Here is a 20,886-nt window from a genome sequence, read left to right on the forward strand (position 1 = left end):
ACCACATATTATTCGTGTTTTTTTTAATCATTTGTGTAACTGAGCATATCTGCTAGTTTTTCATTGAATATGTCAAGTGAAGATCCTGGTGTCCTATAGACACAACTTATCATAACATTAGGTGCATTATTGATATGTATTTCAATAGTAAGACATTCCATTACATTGTCTATGATATTAGCTAAACATTCAACTCTACTGCATCTATAAGCTTTGTCCACATATAGTGCAACACCCCCTCACTTTTTATTTTCTCTATTAAGTGCAAACAATTCATATCCATCGAGTCCCATGTCACTTATTTTATTTTTATCAAGCCATGTTTCTGATATGGCAATTAGTCAAATATTCTTTGATTTTTGTAAAGTTTTGATACAGACTTCTGCTATTCAAGTGTATAACTAAAAGTGCATTTTCCATTTTTATACGCATGTTGAATTGCTCGTCCATATAATAATCACAATTGAAACTACAGTCATTGTTTTTGTAAAAATGATTATCAGGGTCAAAGTTATTTTCAGGATCAAAAGTCTTGTGGTCAACATATTCAAAAGTTTTGAAGTTCATTTGTTTAGTGCCTGGTCTTAACGTCACTTGTATTAGTAAGTAGTGAGCTAGTAAACTAGTATTTATTGTGTGTAAAATAGTTATATTAGTAGTACTGTCGTGTTATGTTTGTATTCACATTCATAGGGTCCTGAGTTTTGATCTGCACAATGGATTATAAAAGTTGCTTCTCAAATGAAATCATTGATTAGCTAAACTAAAAAAATATACATTGTGAGCTTTGCAGTGCATATATAATACACTATAACACATATTATAATATACTGTTTTCAGTGGCATTGTTTATCATTTTCCAGGACACTATTTTTGGCTTGTTCCACATGAAATAACTCATTTCTGTCTAACTCTACTTTCTTCGGCAATGTGCATTCTCGGATCTTCATCTCTTCATTTTATTTATTTGTGTTTATTCAAGGCAATTGAATAAAGGATGATCATTTCAACACATTTCCATATTTACTGTAACCCAACTGACTTAGGCTGAAAATGAGCTTCATCCTGAATTGGTTGGCAGCCAATCGCAGATGATTGGGAAAATGAACCATTATTTTTGCTCTAATTTTTATTTCCATTGGCGTACCAGTCATCCAAAATTGGAATATTTCACCAGCCCACTGACATAACCTGGCATGTAATTCCAGCCAATCAGTTCTTATTAAAAAATATGAGCATGTCATCACGCTCAAGGCACTCAAGTTTTATGTTCAAAATCCTGTGCTAAACTTTGCTCTGGGTAGTGAAATAATAGCAAATTAAACGTGTCTAAGCGACCAAATTCCACAGGGTCAATACACAATTTATATCTGTGATTAAGTAATAATAACTCTGGACTAAAAGCACACATTGATGTTCAATCAAGTTGTTGTATTTCATTGAAGGTGCAAATGACAGATAAGGGAACGCTTTTTCATCACAAGAGTGATGCAACACATGATGAAGGTTAATCTGACTTGGTCTGGCTTGGGCTGACACACTGTCACCCCTGACCTAAATGAGTACGCACTGAAATAATCGTACGTGCACAAACAACAAACGTGTGTGTTTACAAATGTTGCTCCTTGTATTTTTCAATAGTTGTTAGATAGCTGACTTATTTGCGGCATGAAGATACATGCAGTGATTCTCTGTCTCTGTGTCAGATGCCTATCCTGTGTCTGAGGTGGTTTACACGTGGACTCAGGATGCTGCCAAGTCCGTAGTAGTGGCAGACGACGGGTCCAGACTCAACCAGTACCTTCTGATTGGACTGACTGCTGGCACAGAGGATATACACACAAGTAGAGGTTGGTGTGCAGAATGAATGCAAAATGGATTTTTGGTGGTCAAAGGTCAAGTTTACACAAGACAAGAAGTTTACTGACAGAAGTTTATCCATCCAACTTACAATATTTCATTTCCAAAAGGTGACTTTTCTGTCGATTAATCAGCTAGACTCAGAAAACCCATAATTATATTTACAAAACTTTCTTACATAAATATGAAAGTGCATTTGATTAATCCAGTTGTCATGTCTCTACCAGAAGCTATTTGTGTGCATGTCCGCCAAACAAAATCCTCTCTACACAGCCAGTAATGGGGTCAAAAGGCAGTGGTGGAGAGCCGTTTCTCTGTAAACAAACCCTCCATTGGTAACACACGTTACTTTTATTCTTTACCTGCTGAAAGACATACTGCACACGGCGTGCCGTTGGTAACACCCGATAAAGTGATGTAACTAATTCTAGATTAAAAGAAGGAGAAATGAGCGTGTGAGGGCGATAGTAAATGTGGGCGACATTATCGGGGGATCAGCGTCAATGAGCGGAGGCCAGTATGTGAGAGTAGCCTATCCCTCGTACAGCCAGCTGTCTACGGGCCCTGGGCAGCCTTGTAGAACAACACTTATCCCTGGCGTGAGGCCGCATGTGCGCACACACACTCACATGCTCACACACACAGAACCAGAGAGAAGCCTCGGATTAATCCTCAAGCAACACCCGCCTGCCCCCACCCCCACGGGCACCATCCAACCAGCCCCATCAGCTTTTGCATAAGAAGATGACATCACAGATCAGGGAAGGATTGCTTGGTTTGTCCAGTGTGTGTGTGTGTGTGTGTGCAGTAGTCTACCGATTTATCTTAATGACTGTCCTGACTAAGACATCTGCAAAGTGAGGGAAGACATCTTGGAGGCAACCTGGTAACATCTGAGTTAGTTTTGGCGTGTATGCGATTTAATTATCTGATAACTGTAATAGTTGTTCATCTTGCTTAGGAACATGAACCTGTGTGGATGTCAGAATGGACAGCTGTGACACGTGGAGGGTTGGTACAGGGTGGGTGGGGGTTTGGGGTTATTGAAAGGCATCTGCTTAATACTCTTATGTAAAATGGAACTGTAATACAAGTTCATCCAGTTTGTAGTCATTATTAAAAGTGTGCATTCTTTTTAAAAAAAAATGCATGCCTCAAGCCCAAAATTGCCCACTGACGCAGTGCATAATTTTTCCATGTAGATATTTATACAATATTATTTCAATTATGAATGGCTCTCATTGTGCACAACCAACTATAAGGTTCACCTTGGCCCTTTACTAAAACAATGTAAACATTTGACCCAGGTCAGCAACACACAATAAATTGCTGTTGTTCTTAACTCATTCACTACCATTGACGACTATAGACGTCAAAATTTTGTTGAACTATTTCTATTAGTTAATTTTTTTTCATTTATGAAAACCTAGCTTTTTTTTATTGTACATTTATAACAGATATAAAATTATCATGTGATTAATTACGATTAAATGCCCCTTATTTTTAATATATATTTTTTTAATTAGGCCCGTCAGGCGATTAACATTTTTGTAAAATTGTTAAAATTGTAATTAATCACATGACTTCACTTGTTAACTAACGAATAACCAAAAATGTTATATCTGTTCTAAATTTACAATATTTTTTCTAGGTTTTCATACTCTTGTTAGCAAAAGTGGAAAAAAATGTTAAACTAATAGAAATAGTTCAAATTAATTGTTCACGTCTATAGCCGTCAATGGCAGTGAATGAGTTAATATGCACAGGTGGGCATTCCATCAATATTGACGGAAGGTCATTCAACGACGGACACCCATTTTGTTGACGATTAACGATTTACAAGAAACTTTTCATTCGTCAATGTAATCATCAATAACCGGTTCAGTGGCAGAATACCCGTTTTTTTGATGAATGACGAAAATATTGACGGACGCACCACAAAATACTTCCACGTCTTTCCTGGGACTGGGCCGGAACAAGCAGACATTTTGCATTTTGCTCGCTAACAGCTAAACAGAATGGTCATCATTTTTCATACTGCAAGTGATGGCACATTCATATCTAAAATAACAATGACTCATACTTCTTCACAGTTCTAAACGCAGTTTTTGTTTTACTTTGTCTGTTTCTGCTTGTATTTTGAATGTTTGGCGTTTTATTTCATGAAACCATGACATTGAATGGTCTCACAAAGAATGACTTCTCAGCCATGTACGGAGCTGACTATCATGGCTAAAAGAAAGCAATGCTGTCGTAAGAGAGGTTCCCTGTGATACGTGGTTTCTATGTGTTAATTTTGCTTACGATGATTGCTTTAATTAGCAGCTCATGTTATTAATATTGTAAAAGATGGCTTTTTCACGTATAAATGGTGATTGTTTTTTTTCTTGTGGCAATGAAATTATAACACGGAACGAGAGTCAGTAACTGTAATAATATTACAAAAATATATCAACTCTTTATAAATCAGTCGTTACTTAAAAACCTAAATGTAATATATTACTGTAACGCATGGCATTTGTAAAGCGTTACCCCCAACACTGGTGGCGACATTAGTGTGGAAAAGAATAATGACAAACAATGTCAAACGGACTGAGAGCACTGTTCCTTCTGCTGTGTCGGGCCACAGTCTTTGATTGGAGTGCTCGCGTGGATGAGGTGCTCTAATGCAGGGGTGTCAAACTCATTTTGGCCCAAGGGCCACGTGGAGGAAAATATATTACCAAGTGGGCCGGACCGGTGAAATCATGGTATATAACTTACAAACAATTAGCGTCATTATTTGTAGGCCAGCCCTAAATTGCGGGGTTCAACTGTAAATATATTGTTCAAAAAATAACACAAATGCAAATGGGGTGTTCCAGGCGTGTTATATCTGTTTTGCATATATATTGTTCCCAGAATGCATTGCGTGGCGGAGCTAACAAAATTATAGGACATTAATCCATGTGGTTTGTTGAATGTGTGTCGCATTCAGCATTTTTATGTTTGATTTATGTTGGTCTATGTTTGTATTTTTTGTCAGCAAACCGTAACTTTAGTTGTGTGTAAAATTACGACGTCCAGGTCAATTTCGTGTACAAGTTGCATTGCTCATCTGAGGAATGCTTGTGAAATTACAAATGTATGTTTTGATTTTGGCCGTCAGATTAATTGGTCCGACATTGCCTATTTTTCTTACTTTAGAGCAGAGGTGGGCAATTTGGTCATCGAGGGCCAGAGTCCTGCAGGTTTTGGAGGTTTCTCACTTCCAACACAAGCTGATTCCAATCAACAGGATCGATATCAGGCTTATGCATAGCTTGCTGATGAGCCCACTGCCCACTAGGGTTGGGCGGTATTACTGTAATACGGTATCCTGCGGTGTCTAAAGCAACATTGTCACTTTCAACACCGTCATGAAATAAACTGCAGCGCATAATACAATATTCAATATAATTTTTAATAGCACATATAAATGTATGATTATGTTTTAAACTCAATATTACTATAACAATTTTAAACTAAGAGTAGGCTATAATGTTTCTTGTAACTGACTTTTTAAAGATTATTTTTTTGACATTTTAAGGCTAATTAAGGCTTTGATTTTAGATTCATGCATTCAATGCATTTTTAAGACTTTTCAGTGATTTGCAGGAACTTGTCTGCTTGATAAGAGATTTTCTTTCCAGACTTTACTATGTCTTTTATTGCTGCTGTCATTTATTTTTTTGACTACAATATTCCCTACTAGCATTTGTGTACTCTTGCATGTGTGATTAGATGAATAAACTCTACATGGTAATGTGAGTGACACTCCCGTCGAAATCGCCACGTACGGACAGCGTATTGTATTGTTGCGCAGCGTCAAACATTCGGCATTTTTGTTTATCTCTCCTTGCATATTTCCGGTGGGTAGTGCACGTGCGCGACAGACGGCCTCACATACAAGTACTTTCTGTACTCAAAAGACCAAGATATCTTGGTCAAAATGTAATCATGATTTTGATTTTGAATTCTCACAATCATAAAAACAATATAATCTGAGAAAAATAACGAATGCGCCAAGCGTGTGTTGCCAACTGTGCGTTTGCAAGTCCTTGCAAAGTGAAAGAACCCTGAATGCATTATTCCCTACCCGAGCATGCTTTAAGATGTGTAATGACACACCACTATGCATTTACAGTAAAAATAAACACTACAGAAAAAAAAGAAAGAAAGAAAAAATTATCGAAACCTTCAATGTCGCAATTTCGTAAATGTAGTATTATTTCAAAAATGTACACTATTGGTCAGTCCACACGTGCAGTAATTATTTTTTTTACCTAAAACAATCTAAAGAGTTTAAAATGGCTCACAGTCTTTGATGATATAACATTAATGGTTGAACAAATATGCCGTTTTGGGTGTCTCTTGAAAATTATGATTTTGAAGGATTCTGCCCAACGCTAGCAATATTTAAATACAAGACAAACTTTGTTTTAGATACATTGCCAGTACTAATGCTAGCATTTAATGTATAATCTCATTTACAGTGTAATAGAAAATTAGTACGGAGTGTGGTAATACAGATAATATAACAAGGCATATACACTGTAAAAAATGAGGAAAGATATTTACTTGAAAAAGCCTTGGAATGTTTTTTCACTCAGAAAGTAACTTTTACCAGGAGAGTTTTGGAGTAGGCAGCACGGTGGTTGACTGGTTAGCACATCCGCCACCCAGTGCAGAGGTCATAAGATCGACTCCGGCCTTCCTGGGTGGAGTTTTTGAGTTTCCTCATGCCTGCGTGGGTTTTCTCCGGGTACTCCAGTTCCCTCACACATTCCAAAAAACATTCATGGTAGGTTAATTGAACAATCTATATTGTCCCTAGGTTTGATTGTGAGTGTGAATGATTGATTGTCTGTTTGTGCCCTGTGATTGGCTGGCAGCCGGTTCAGTGTGTACCCCGCCTACTGCCCGAAGACAGCTGGGATAGGCTCCAGCACGCCAGCAACCCTCGTGAGGATAAGCGCTTCAGATAATGGATGGAGGGAGTTTTGGAATAAATTTTCCTAGTTTATATTTAAAAAAAAATGTCACTCAAGGGTTGAGGATCGAACCCACAACCATCAGCTTGTGAGACAACTATACTACCACCTGAGCCATGCTGCTCCTACTGGGTATCTGTATATCACTGGTGTCAGGTGGAATCCTTGCATATCCAAACAACAAAAAACACTTCATCTTTGGTGACCTTCTCCAAAAGGATACCAAAGAAAGTCCTTTCTTTCTTCATTCTCCTTCGGTCACTCTTGTCACCCAAAACCTCACCAACTACTGTACTACTCTTAAGGTGCATGTCTGAGGTGTGATTTAACTTGTTTGCGGGGTATTTGTTAGCATAAGCATTGTACGTCATAGATAGGGAACGCTTTTACTTCTACATCATGTATCCATGCGACCTCCTTTGCAAAATATAAGCGCCAAACAACAACCTCTGCTGCTCATTTGAGAACCATGCCAACATTTTTATGAAAATTGATGCACCCATTTTAGACACCAAGGCTCCCTAATTTCACAATGGTACAACTGAAGAAAAAAAATCTGAGTTTGTACCAGTGCAACCAAACCCCAACTAGGGGAAAAAAAGTCTCAACATTGTATTGAAAGGCGTATCAAGGACTCAACCAATCAAAGAGAGTTCTGAACCCCTTCTGATGGGCCGGGGTGCAGATATTCCTGCATATTTTTTATTTAACTTCATTTAACACTGAGAGCATGCGTGTTTTTGTGTACATTTGAAAATGTGCGTTACGCAGTTAGAGATGTGAGAGATCTGGAAAACTATTATAGAACTATTGATTGCGGAGAATGTTAAGTTACGGCCTGATTCGTCCGAGACTCGTAACAAAATCTTGGACACAGAGCCATCAACTTCCCATACTTTTTGTATTTAATTAATTAATCATTTATTTATTTCATGCTGCAGAAGCTGTCAGCATAAAATGTGTCATGAAATGTTATTCAAATGAGGGGGAGGTCCTAAGCGTGTCTTGGTTTGGACTCCGCCGTTGCAAACTGCCTTTCAATGGTAGAGTCGGGTCGGCGAACAAGGAAGTCTCGCTGGCTTGCAAACATAAGTTGCTGTAAACAACTCGGTCCATTGTTTCTTTTGTGTGTGTGAATTCTCCCTTGCTGTGGAGTCCGACATAGACTGACATGTTAATCAAGTTAGTTCAACCCAAGACACACTTAGGACCGCCCACTCATTTGAATAGCATTTCATGGCAGCATGAAATAAATAAAGAGCAGACTATTTTTATTTATTGATTGACATTTAATTCTATTAATATATGTATTTTTGTATTTATTTCCACATTTATTTTTATATTTAGTTTTGTTTTTTGAGTCTTTTTTTTTTTTTTTTGCATATATTTTTTGTTGTTTTTATTTCCATTTATATTTACTTTTTGTATTTAATTTTTTTTATTATATTTTTATATCCGTTTTTATTTTCACTTTTATTTATTTATATGTATTTTGGGGGAGTGGGGCGTTTTTGCTTCTCCATAGATAACAAAGCATTTGTACTTCAATTAAAGAACAAAAATTTCATTTGCCAGTCAATATACCCTAAAATAGCTGCATAAAATACAGACAGCTTTTTTTTTCTTATTTTCTTTCTTTAAAAAATAAATAAAATAAAATAATAATAAACCTGTAAAACTGCGGTGTTAAATGTGTTGCGGTAATTTCATTTTTTTTCCTGAAATATTTGTGCTGGCGCACTCAAGGATTATTTTGGTTGCTAGAAGACTTCTGTTTCACTAAAACCCCGCCTCTCCCTGTGTGGCTGCCGCGCCCTGTTCATGACGTTGTGCTACCTGCACTGCCCATCCATCCATCCATCCATCTATCCATCATCTGAACCGCCTAATGGTAAATATGGAAGAACATATTGTAGCGTTTAAAACAAGATCCGGCTAAGCGGCAAGCTAGCAACAACTCTTTAATGCCAATTTAGAACAGTTACTGTCGGCCGTGCCGCACCCAAACCACAACAACACACTAAAGTTCCGAAAAGTCTCATGTTGCCTTCACGGCCCCTCCAGAGCATGGAAACCACAGAACCCACGAACCACACACGAGGGTTGCTCCAATATTGTGGAGTCTCACGTCCCCGCTTTTCTGGATGCCGCTTTTCTGGATACGCTTGTCGGGCGTCCCGCAGGCTCCTTGGAGAAAGTGGGCTTGTATTCAGTTTGCATAAAGTGGTAGTCGTTTTCTTGGATTGGGAAGGGATGGTGCTTCGAGAGCAAGAATGAGCAGGAATGCTCAGAGATGGGTGAATGGAGGAAAACACCCCATTGACGGTGTTTAGTGAGGAAATAGCATTTTAATATGCTATAATATATATATATATATATTGCATATAGGCCCTTCAATTATTTAGAGTTATTTATTTTTATGTACTTATTGACTTATCTACTTATGATATTAATTTATTTTTGCATTATTTTGTCTTTATTGCATGACTGATTTTTACTCCATGTACAGCACTTTGTATAGAGTAATGTTTTCTTTTTGATTTTATCTAAGATTAATTAGTTAAGCAATTTGTAATTAGTGATCGAGTTGTGTCCACACTTTTACCAAATTATCTCTTAAATTATTTTATCAAAACAAATCCGCTCCAGCCTTACATAATGTGTCATTTAATTTAGCTATCTCTTGAAGCATGGGGCTTTTGGAGTTTACCAATTTAGTAATATAAATTTCTTGGCTACAACCATACCGATCTTGAGAACCTGCTTTTGGTGAAAGGGGAGAGTTTCAGTTAAGTCAGAACAACCAAGTTTACAATCCAGGTGAACCATTATTTTACATTGTTTAGAAAACCATTTAAATATTTCAGACCAAAAAATATTCAATACAGGCCAAAACCAAAATACATATGCACGTTGGCCTTCAGCAATACCACATCTATCACACAAAGGAGATACAGATTGAAAAAAAATACTTAGTCTGGTTTTGGAATAATGAATCCTATGTAAAACTTTGAATTGAATTAGTCTGTACCTGGAGTTATTAGAACATGTATGTATTTTAACCAGTCCCTCCTTCCTTAACTCTTCTGAAACATCAATTCCTAAATCTACAGCCCAGGCCTCTCTAAGATAACTGGTATCAACCGGTATTTTAAAAACACTAATAAAGCGTTCAAATGTTTGAACTGTGGTTGTAAAAGTGAAAACACATTAAAGCTGCTTGATGGCTTAGCTATGAATTCTGGATTGTGATCCTGCACAAAACGGCTCATTTGGTGGTAGCGAAAAAAATGTGACTTTCTGTTACCAAATTGCCAGATGCGCTGGAGGCGCGGCAGCTGTGTCTGCTGGAACGCCGAAAAGGGCACAAGACGACCCCTAGCAGAATTGCGTTGTCATGCTGCCATGAAAATTGAGATGCACACATTTTTAAGCCGAGTGCATGTGTCCCAGTCAATTAAAATAGAGGCCTTAATGATGATAAACAACCATAATGCAGTTGGGATGTTGTGTAAAATGTAACTAAAACATGCATAATACAATGATTTTCAACCTATATTCAAATGAATACACCCGAAAGACAAGAAGTTCAAATTCAAACTGATAAACTGTATATATATCGTTTTTTTTACAAATATTCACTCATTTTGAATTTGGTGGCTGCAACAAAGCTGGGACAAGGGAATGTTTACCACCGTGTTCTTTTTAACAACACTCAAAAAGACATTTAGGAACTGAGGTGAGGACAGCAGTTGTTGAAGATTTGTAGGTGGAATTCTTTCCCATTCTTACATGATATACAATTGCTCAGCAGTCCGGGGTCTCCATTGTTGTAATTTGCACTTCATAATGCGGCACACATTTTCAAGAGGAACCAGGTATGTCTGGACTGATGGCAGGCCAGTGGAGTACTCACACTCTTTTACTGCGAAGCCACACGGTTGTAACACGTGTGCACAATGTGGCTTGGTAATGTCTTGCTGAAACAAGCTGGTATATCCCGAAAAAAGTTGTTGCTTGCATGGCATCATGTTGCTCCAAAACCATTATGAACATTTCAACATTAATTATGCCTTAACAGATGTGCAAGTTACACATCACAGATGCTGGCTTTTCAACGTTTTGTGTTAGTAATCCAAGTGGTCACAATTTCCGCTTTTGGCCCAGAGGACAAAATCTATTTGAAACGTGGACTCGTCAGACCACAGCAAACTTTTGCACTTTTCCGTCACATTCAAAATGAGAGAATGTTTGCAATAAATCAATCGTTATTTTATCTTGTCTTTGTAATATAGTCAGTTGAATATAGGTTGAAAAGTTTTCCAAATGATTGTATTCTGTTTTTATTAATGTTTTACACAACGTCCCAACTTCATTGGAATTGTGGTTTGTATCATGCTCTTGTATGACAGGTTAATGTATGATGCAATCAATTAATCAAAAACTACAGAAAGTACTTGATTTGCAATACAAGTCGCATGTCTCATACGAGCACTTTTTGGGAGGGTTTAGAGTAAGTTATTTAAAATGGCCTAAGCCACAGTTATTTATATACAGTACACAGGTATATATATAGGCCTAAATTTTTGCTAAAGTACAACTAGGGAGAACATGCGCAGTGAGATCAGTCGCTAAAAATAACAGGTTTGATGTCTTTTATTAGCGCTGTTAGTCCACATTACCATTTGAGTGTCTGGAGTCGGAGATTAGTGTACACCTTTCTTGAGGACATCGCCGCTTGTGTCTCAGATATTCCTTAAAATAACCCTAACCCCACCTCTAAAAATAGATTAAAAGTGGAAAGTGACATGTGTGCCAAAAGTCCGTCTTCATCATGTATATACAAAGTAAGAAGTTCCTACTCACCAGTTGACCAGCATTGCAGCATTGTTCCCTGATATAAAAGGAAGTTCTCCTTGGACGTGACGTACAAAGCATTGGTAAAAAAGTGGTAAGATCCACCAAAGGAACATGTTCCTCTTCATTCCTCCGTTCCCAGTCCTCCTGGGATCCTCGCATCAAACGTGACTCTGGGGCGTCCCAGGTTGGCGGCGCCTGATGTCCGGTCTCCTCCAGCAAATCAAGTTGATGGGCCTGCTGAGCGGCAGGCGGCCTGAAGTCATTAGGGTGTCAGAAGTTGCTAATGATGGGGTCAAAAGACCGGTAGTTTTCGGGATCTATGGATGGAGTCATGGCAGGCGGTGGACAAGTGAAGCTCAGTGGGGCCTAGCTGCAAAACTGCCATCAGCTGATCTGATACAACACTCCATTTTACTCAATCCTTTCCTTTGCGATTCAGCAAAATCCACCAAATTAAAACAGAAAAGCTCCAAAGTCATGAAAAAAAAAGTGCCGTGCCCCACCCCTCCCACCTAGCCCCCTTCCATCCCACCAGCGATTCGTTGAGGCGACTGTGAATGTGCTGAGGTGTGCATTGCCGTCACCACTCACAGATCATGCCTCATGGGGATTGGCATGGCTGAGTGGGCGGGGCATGGAGCTCTGTGAGGATCCCAGGACAGGAAAGCTCACCCTTCCCCGGCCGTTGCCACCCTCCCCCTTCACTGCCTGCCACTCTTAGTCTTACTGACGGCAGGATGCAGATTGTAACCAGGGATTAGGGTGGTGGAAAAATCCGATTTTGCCCGGAGAAAGCCTTGCGTATTAATGTGTGCGTGTGTGTGTGTTTGCGAGAGAGAGAGAGAGAGAGACAGCGTGTTTGAGAGCTGTTTGTGTTTGTTTGGTCTCTGTGTGAGAGTAGTCACTGGATCTTTCATAGTTGACTCGTGCCTGCAATCGGAAACTCCTCTTGGCAAGTAGTTGTTTTAAGCCTCAAATGCAATCTTCACTGGTTTAAATGAAAATTGCAAATCCCGCCCCAAACGTACACACCCTCGGAAGCCGGCCTTCTCTGGTTTTGGATTGATGTCCCTTGCATTGTCATAACACTTTATATAATCTCATCACATTCTCAAAATAATAAATTTCATTCTTCACGTTACAAATTCATCTGCTTCATTGTATGTAATTTTCTCTTAAGTCTGACCTCATTTTTGGCTATTCTAACACCTGTGATTATTGGTGCAATCCTTTTTCTTTTGATATCTGGAGAAATGAAGCAACATTGCGTGCTTGCGTCACAACTCTCCAGCATTTCTGCATCCATTTTCTGCCGTGTAAAATAAATTGGTTTGGAAGGACAAAGTATGTTTGTTGAGTTCCAGGTAACATTTCTAGACAGACCACACCAAAGTATGTCAATTGTGAGCAAGGTGCCTAATCCAAAACTATAAAAGACCGCGCCCGGATTATGACATCATCTTGCCTTCATACCTGTAAAATATCAAGAAATTGCCTTTCTTGGTTTGAGTGGAATGTATGCAATGCAGGTATTCTCTTGATGCCACATCTTTGACGAGGCTGCATTGTCTTTTCAAGCATGTCCATACAGTACTCTTTTCATTTAAGGTGCTTTTATTAGCCTTTAAATGTCTTAATGGTCTTGGGCGATCTTTTTTATCTGACCTGCTTTTATCATATCAATTCTTGCGGGTCTTGAGGTCCTCTGGCGGCGGCCTTTTAACTGTTCCTAGAGTAAGGACCAAAATATACGGTGAGGCTGCATTTAGTCACTATGGTCCTCACCTATGGAATTGCCTGCTAGAGGGCATCGGGTCCGCAGAGACTAGGGATGGGTACTTTTCAAATTTGAATGAACCGGTTCTGTTCCTATTCTTGGTACCTGGGAATCGGTACTGGTATGTACTCAACGGTACCGATTTTTTGTACTTTTGTACTCTTTCGCTGTCTCTCTCTCTCTCTTTTTCTTTTAAAATTATTAAAAACTTTTTTTTATTTTTTTTTATTTGGGTGGTAATAAATGTTCATTATTGTTTATGTAACAAACAAAAAATATAAGCCTCTCCCTGTTGTCGTGGGCCATCATCCTTCTCAGTGTGGATGAGCTCCACCTGGGTGGCTTTCCTCACATGGTTTCTTTGTGCCCTGCCATTTTGATTTTGTGTGCGTGTGTGTGTGTGTGTGTCTTTTTATTGTACTATTGATGTTTTAATTTTTAAACACTTAGAGTTGCATTTTAATGAAAAGGGCTATATAAACTGCAACTGCTGATGCGATACAACAATTGCCACCGCAGAGAGCCTTCATAGGAAAATCCAGCAGAAATTCAGAAAATTAGGCAATATTAGAATTAAACAAATGCAAAATCAGGTGATGTGAAGGCACAAACACAAATTTTAATAGCGATCAAAGTACCCAAAAAGTTTCTGTAGCATGTCGAAGAAAGAAACATTAATTTTAAACACAATTCAGGATAAAATGGCCTCTACATGTTTCTTGCCACCTTTTAACTATGATTGCGTCCGTTCCTTTTTGTCAGTTTGCAACAGATGTTCCTCAGTTACTGTTTTCGCACCTGCAATAATTGAGTACAATATGTTCAATCCAACACATAATAAATTACACATGTCAATAATGTACTTTTGAGGCTCCCACTTTCTGTGTTCTTATGTTGTTGTTTTTATTGTCTGTTTCCCCACAGGTCAGTATACAGTGATGATGGCTCACTTCTACCTGAAAAGGAAGATTGGATATTTTGTCATCCAGACGTATATGCCCTGTTTCATGACTGTAATCCTGTCTCAGGTGTCATTTTGGCTAAATAGAGAATCTGTTCCTGCACGGACGGTTTTTGGTAAGTGAAGCCCACTCACACCAGAGAGACTAATAAAGACGGTTGAGATTTATTAAAGCCTCCATTCCGGGCAGCTTGCAACATCACAATTTCAACATGTCACCTTTGTTTGCAGGGGTGACCACAGTGCTGACAATGACCACCCTCAGCATCAGCGCCAGAAACTCCCTCCCTAAAGTGGCGTACGCTACAGCAATGGATTGGTTCATTGCCGTCTGTTACGCTTTTGTCTTCTCGGCCCTCATCGAATTTGCCACAGTGAACTACTTCACCAAGAGAAGTTGGGCATGGGATGGAAAGAAAGCTCTGGAAGCACAGCATCCAAAGGTACAGTCATGGCACATGCAGTGTCTTAGAGGCCAAGTCAGCCTAAAGATTTTCTTTAGCATTCTCACATTCTTCACAGCATTCTCATTAATATTGCATTTGTGCAATATGAATTAAGCAGCAAAATACACCCATTATTATCCATCTTGGGGGGCGGCCATTTTGCTAAAATGGTATCTAGTTGCTCAGGGCTCAGGTAAAGACCACTCACAGCTCACCTGTTTTCTGGGCTTGGTCATGTCACGTTTGGCAAGCGGAGCCGTGATTGGTTGTTACCTGAGCAACTACAATCTCGTTTTCAGTCGACAGCAAGTGGCAAAATGGCCGCCCGCCCTGAGATGGATAAAAACGGGTAGATTTTGCTGCTTAATTCATATTCCACAAATGCAATATTAATTAGAATACCATGTTTAGACTAGTGTGGTTGCAGAACATATTGTAAGGAACACTTTTGGTTTGACTTCCCCTTTAATTTTTATTGGTGCGTAATGCTGGCCATAATTCAAAAGAACAAGTGCTTTATTATTGTCATTCAAGCCCAAAAACGTCTAAGTATGTTTTTTTAATACTTTGTCCATCACTCAAGAGCATAAAAATGGCTTTGATGCAGCTTCTGACATGAAGAGGTGGCCTTAAAGCAATGATGGTTATGACAAACAATGGCCAGCAGGTGGCATCAGAGAATAAGAGATCAGCCAGGGTCATTTTGAAACAAACTCTTTTTGACAGTGTTTTCAACAGGAATGTGAATATTGATGAAACTTATTCTAATGCTGATTGCTGCATAACGGAAAGAGATACAAATATACTTCTTTTTTTTTCCTGATGAAAGAAGAGACTCTAATCTTTATTTTGGTAGGTTCCGTGTTTTTATAGCAATAGAACACAATATTCTACTGGCCTTGCAAAATCAGTCAAAATCCAGTAAAACAGCAGGGAGCGAAGGGGGTTTCTTCAGTAAAAATGGCTGGGAATGAATGAGTTAAGCACCATTATTTCTGTACCTTCCAAACTTTTTTCTCACAACCTGACATATCTTTTCCAATTGTTTGCGCCCTTTGAAGAGCACCAGCTATTGCACAGAATTGATTTTTGTTTTTTAATCTTCAGTGGTGCTCTGCAAATATTATGACTATATATTAGTTGCAATATTAGCTTTGCCTTTATGAGCTGTCATTGTATACATGTTACATTTGGAAGATGTCTACTGCCTGGCATTTTCAGAAACAACTTTTATTTAGACAAAAAAAAAAGATGTTTGGGATCCTATTAATAGGAAAAACGTGAAACAAATTCATGAAAAAAAAATCCAACTGAAAGTGATCTTATTTTTGTTGCTTTTAGGAAGAATACTGACTTCCCAAATTTGATGAAAACTGCTATCTTTTCATTTTACCAGCTATTTATACTTACATACATATGCTTACCATGCATGTGTGCATCTGCACTAAAGTAGAGCGGATAAGGACCCCTTGTAAGGACTGTCGATCAAACTCAACACCCCATATTTGACGTCGTTTGCTTGTCCAGTGGGACAATCAGTGTCTTGTGTTTAGCGCATTCTAAAGCTTTTGTTCTATGTCACGCTGCAGAAACGAGACCCCGTGGTGCTGTCCAAAAAATCCAACAACGTTTGCTCAGCAGCCGTCAACTACACGCCCAACCTCACAATCTCCACCATCTCCAACACGACATCCATGCAGCTGCGAGCCTCTGAGGTCAAGATGGCGGACCCCAAGAAGACCTACAACAGTGTCAGCAAGATCGATAAAATGGCCCGGATAGTGTTTCCTGTTCTTTTTGGAACCTTCAACCTTGTCTACTGGGCCACATACCTGAACAGGGAACCGGTGATTAAGGGAGTTGTTGCTGCGCCCTAGTCTTATTTTGGATTTTTTTTTTTCATTTTTTGGGGACTGAAGTTTAACTTAAAGGGAAAAGTAAGTCACAGACCAGCTTGAAAAGCGACATTTCAAGTACTCTTGAAGGCTGCTAGATCTAATCCTGTTCTGATGGCCTAAAGTGCTGCTTGACGGCACCGTAAACCTTGCACGGTGCTATTCTTCTTGTTCATCCATCCTGCTGCCGTTCGCATGCTTCACTCCAAAACACAATGTATAAGCCAATCACAGCTTAAAGCACAGGAGTAGAGGTTATTGTGCTTATTTGACTACGTTTTCCATATTCATTTGAGGTTTTTGCAACTGAGCATCATTGTTGCTTTGGAGATGCTCTGTGCATACATGTACTACTGGGAAACTGCCGTACAAAATTGCATTTTTGCTACAATCCCTTGGAACTTAAGCACTGATCATTTGCTTTCGTGTCAATTGCATCTGCTTTTAATGTGAACTTTTTTGCTATTGCATTGGGCACATTCGTGCGTGTGCACTTAAGCCTTCCATGAAAGATCTGGTTGCTTTGGGGTGACACGGACACAACAAATCATCAACTTGGGAAATAAAAGACTTTTCACCCGTAAAACTTTAGAAAGACTTCATTTAGGGTACGCTAACAGGAATATTAAATAAAAAGATATTTGGCCCACTTTCACTGGATGACTGGTCAGTTGTGGATGAAGCGTTTTGCACAAATTTCCCACGTGTGTGCTCAATTAAATTTGAGCCCGGTTAGCCAAAGTAGCAAGTGAAAGTGAATTCACAGATGAGCGATCCCAACCAGTTTCACCCAGCAATGCTATACAGAGACCTTACAGTATGTATTACGAGCACAGAATGCTGAGCCCTATGTACTTGTAAGTCCGGCATTCTCAACAAGCTTCATTTTGTGCAACAGCTTCCTCTTTTCGGTTGATGTAAATCAGCTAACGTAGAAATAAGAAAGTCATTCAACAAACACCGAAAAGAGGCACAGCTAGAGCTCATCACTTGTTTTTAAAAGGAACCCCGACTGTCATGACAAGTTTGCTCTATATTATTTCTGTGGTTGTTACTAACATAACTATTGGATTCATTTTTTTTTTTTTTTTTATAATTTCCAGTTTAATACATTTTGTAGAAATGTTTTTTGAACGTACGTCGCCATTGTTATTTATGTCGCAACACATTCAGTGCGTAGTGACGTAAAATGGCGGCTGGCTCTCCGCCGAGCAATGTGAAACGCCTATGAAGAGAACAAGGTAAGCCTTCGTAGCGTTCCTAAAGGGACGATCAAAACTCTTGAACGTGTCTGGTGAATGATGAGAGCACGACGTGGGGGAGGAGTTTCTTTGCTTTCTTAACTCATTCACTGCCATTGGCAGCTATAGACGTCAAAAATTCATTTGAACTATTTCTATTAGTTTCACTTTTTTTCCACTTTTGTTAACAAGAGTATGAAAACCTTGATTTTTTTTTTACATTTAGAACAGATATAACATTTGTGATTAATCGTGAGTTAACTAGTGAAGTCATCCGAATAATTATGATTATTTTTTTAATAATCTTTTCTTTTCTTTTTCTTTTTTTAAGAAAAGATGATTAAAAATTAGGGGCGTCAGGCGAGTACTATTTTTAATTGGAATTAATCGCATGTCTTTACTAGTTAACTCACGATTAATCACAAATTTTATATCTGTTCTAATACAATATAAAAAAAACACACTAGGTTTTCATACTCTTGTTAACAAAAGTGGGAAAAATGTGAAACTAATAGAAATAGTTCAAATGAATTTTTGACGTCTATAGCCGTCAATGGCAGTGAATGAGTTAATAGGCGTTTCACATTGCTCGGCAGAGAGCCAGCCGCCATTCTACGTCACTAAATTTAAATAACAATGGCAGCGTACGTCCAAATAAAGTGAACAATGAATCTCAAAGTTATGTTAGTAACAACCAAATAAATAATATAGAGCAAACTTGTCATGAAAGTCGGGGTTCCTTTTAAAGATCACAAGGCAGGAGAGAAGAAAAATTGCTGGTAGGGTTGTGTTTTACAATTTATCTTGTAAGAGAATCGTGTAAATATATTTGTTAACTCTTTGCTTTGTCACAAAAAAACTTGAGTTTGATGTCTTTCTGTCTATGTTTGTGCTAATAACTCTTTTGGGGGCTAGTAGAACTTTGTAGAAAAAGAATGCGTAAATTGAATACACCAAAAAAATTGTGGTTATTTGAATAGCAATACAAACAATCCCCCCCCCCCTTTTTTTTTTGCTAGTAAAATAAGAAGAAATGGAAATTAAACAAAGGTAAAAGAATAAAACACCATAAGAGAAGCAAGATGATCAGCTCCCCACAATCAATAGTCCTCATAAGGCAAAGGCTATATATGTACTGTAAGTTATTTTTAATATAAAATAATCATTAAAGTAACTAGTTTACTTTTTCAAAGAAACTCTAGCAACACTGCGGTTTAGTGCCAAAAATGTGTTGGATAAGAATTTGTTTTGGTAAGTGGATACAAGAAAGTGTATGGGAAGGTGTACATTGGGTTTATTTACTCGTGTTCATACAGCTGTGTGTCCTTACAAATCTATTGGCCGGCGAAGGACAATGGTACAGTGCTGCCATAGCAACCCTAACCATTACATGAGCTCCTCTTCATGTAAAACATCATTCAAGACTTTCTTAAGCTTTGCAGCAAATCTTTTGTTGTTGGCAAAAAAAAATCATGTGTTGTACTTATTTTATGAATTTAAATGAAATAAAATTATGAATAAAAATGCTGTAAACATGAATTCAGGGAATGTTTTACGCATATCATAGCACAGCTTTGTATGTTTGAATTTGAAACGTGTCTGTCGCATCCCCACTTTTTTCATTAACTTCTTTAAAATCAATATTTGCTATCTTCAACATTATTAATGAGATAATGTAATTTTATTTTAACATCATCTTCCCTGCACAACAGCGACGGTTGTTATCCAAAAATATCATTATCTTCATCAGTATAGTTGTTGAACAACACTGCACTGATTAAAAGTGACATTCAAGATATATTTAAATGCACGGTCGGGATCTAACGTTTCATCTTCTGCTCATTTCTGAAGGAAAGAAGAAGCCTGCTGTTTAACTACACGTGTTATTAAATCTATCTCCTTTAATGTGTTTGGCGTGCTTTTCTTCACAGTTGTGTTCCTTTTCTAAAAATCGAGAGGTGAGTACAAGTAACATCTGTTTTGCATGGAAGTGTAATTGAGCTGTTTTGAGGTTTATTTTTTTCAAATGACATGTTTGTCCTCTAGAGGGCAGTGAAGCCTCTAAACTGGCAGCAGGCTTGTGTTGAACACATGCAGTAGTTAGTGTTGCTAAGTGGCTTAAAAAATGACGCTAATATGACTTCAGAGGATAATCATAATCATCACTATCATCATCCAAAAGACAAGCAGTGTTCGCATTGTATGCGGAAAAGGAATTCAGGTCTACTTAATATAACATGCCCTTTAGCTGATTGCTAATTGCGTTTGTGTGAGGGGAGGCATTCCAGACATTAAGTGCGGGAACATGCTGTTGAAATTGAAGTTGTGCGTGTATGCGCGCGCGTGTTAGTGTGTGTGCTGTATGTATGAGTCACGCATGATGCTCGTCTCCTTTACAGACAGGGTGTGTGTGTGTGTGTGTGTGCAGCTGGAGCAAGTACATCTGAACCCCCTCCCAAGCACCTCACACCCCGCCCCACCCCGCTTGACTGATCGTCGATCGATTGTCTGAGGAGAAGATCGAGCCCCCCGTCGCCCCCGAGCTCCCTCCCACACACAAACGCACCGCGCCCCCCTTGGCAGGAAAGGACCGCGAGCCCAGCTGTGGTCGGGCGCTCACGACGAGCGGAGGAAAGTGCGTGGGCGGATGAGGAAGTTGAGCGCTCAGATTGATGACTACTTTTTGCTCCTATGAGTGGCGCACCGGTGGGGATCTCCATTCAGCGGGAGACAAACGCAAAACTGGACTTGTTTTCGCGTGGTGAAAATGACAACCAAGTTGGGGGTCATCCTTTTGTTACTTCTTTTGATCCACGGTGCTCGGTGAGTCGGAT

At 38.8% G+C, this 20,886-nt stretch overlaps 3 protein-coding genes across 7 annotated transcripts in view; 2 read left to right on the forward strand and 1 right to left on the reverse strand.

Moving 5' to 3' along the window:
- Nucleotides 1-12,245, reverse strand: part of LOC147178306 (gamma-aminobutyric acid receptor subunit beta-3-like) — a 74,404-nt gene extending 62,159 nt beyond the window's left edge. For both annotated transcript variants that reach the window (XM_086068996.1, XM_086068995.1), the window contains exon 1: nt 11,739-12,245. In XM_086068996.1, the coding sequence (XP_085925122.1) occupies nt 11,739-11,857 (119 nt within the window). In that variant the 5' untranslated portion in view covers nt 11,858-12,245. The remainder of the gene's footprint in view (nt 1-11,738) is intronic.
- The window catches only part of LOC147178307 (gamma-aminobutyric acid receptor subunit alpha-5-like), a 34,741-nt gene extending 16,253 nt beyond the window's left edge, over nt 1-18,488 (forward strand). For all 4 annotated transcript variants that reach the window (XM_086069000.1, XM_086068999.1, XM_086069002.1 and 1 more), the window contains 4 exons: nt 1,707-1,850; nt 14,434-14,586; nt 14,702-14,913; nt 16,506-18,488. In XM_086069000.1, the coding sequence (XP_085925126.1) occupies nt 1,707-1,850; nt 14,434-14,586; nt 14,702-14,913; nt 16,506-16,793 (797 nt within the window). In that variant the 3' untranslated portion in view covers nt 16,794-18,488. The remainder of the gene's footprint in view (nt 1-1,706; nt 1,851-14,433; nt 14,587-14,701; nt 14,914-16,505) is intronic.
- A 2,007-nt stretch (nt 18,489-20,495) lies between these two features.
- Nucleotides 20,496-20,886, forward strand: part of LOC147178308 (gamma-aminobutyric acid receptor subunit gamma-3-like) — a 76,996-nt gene continuing 76,605 nt past the window's right edge. The window contains exon 1 of the mRNA XM_086068998.1: nt 20,496-20,875. Coding sequence (XP_085925124.1) covers nt 20,820-20,875 — 56 coding nt within the window. The 5' untranslated portion in view covers nt 20,496-20,819. The remainder of the gene's footprint in view (nt 20,876-20,886) is intronic.

This window comes from Leptonotus elevatus, chromosome 2 (genome assembly GCF_054856555.1).
Source record: "Leptonotus elevatus isolate MCC_2025b chromosome 2, RoL_Lele_1.0, whole genome shotgun sequence".
In the NCBI taxonomy this organism is placed as follows: Eukaryota; Metazoa; Chordata; class Actinopteri; order Syngnathiformes; family Syngnathidae; genus Leptonotus; species Leptonotus elevatus.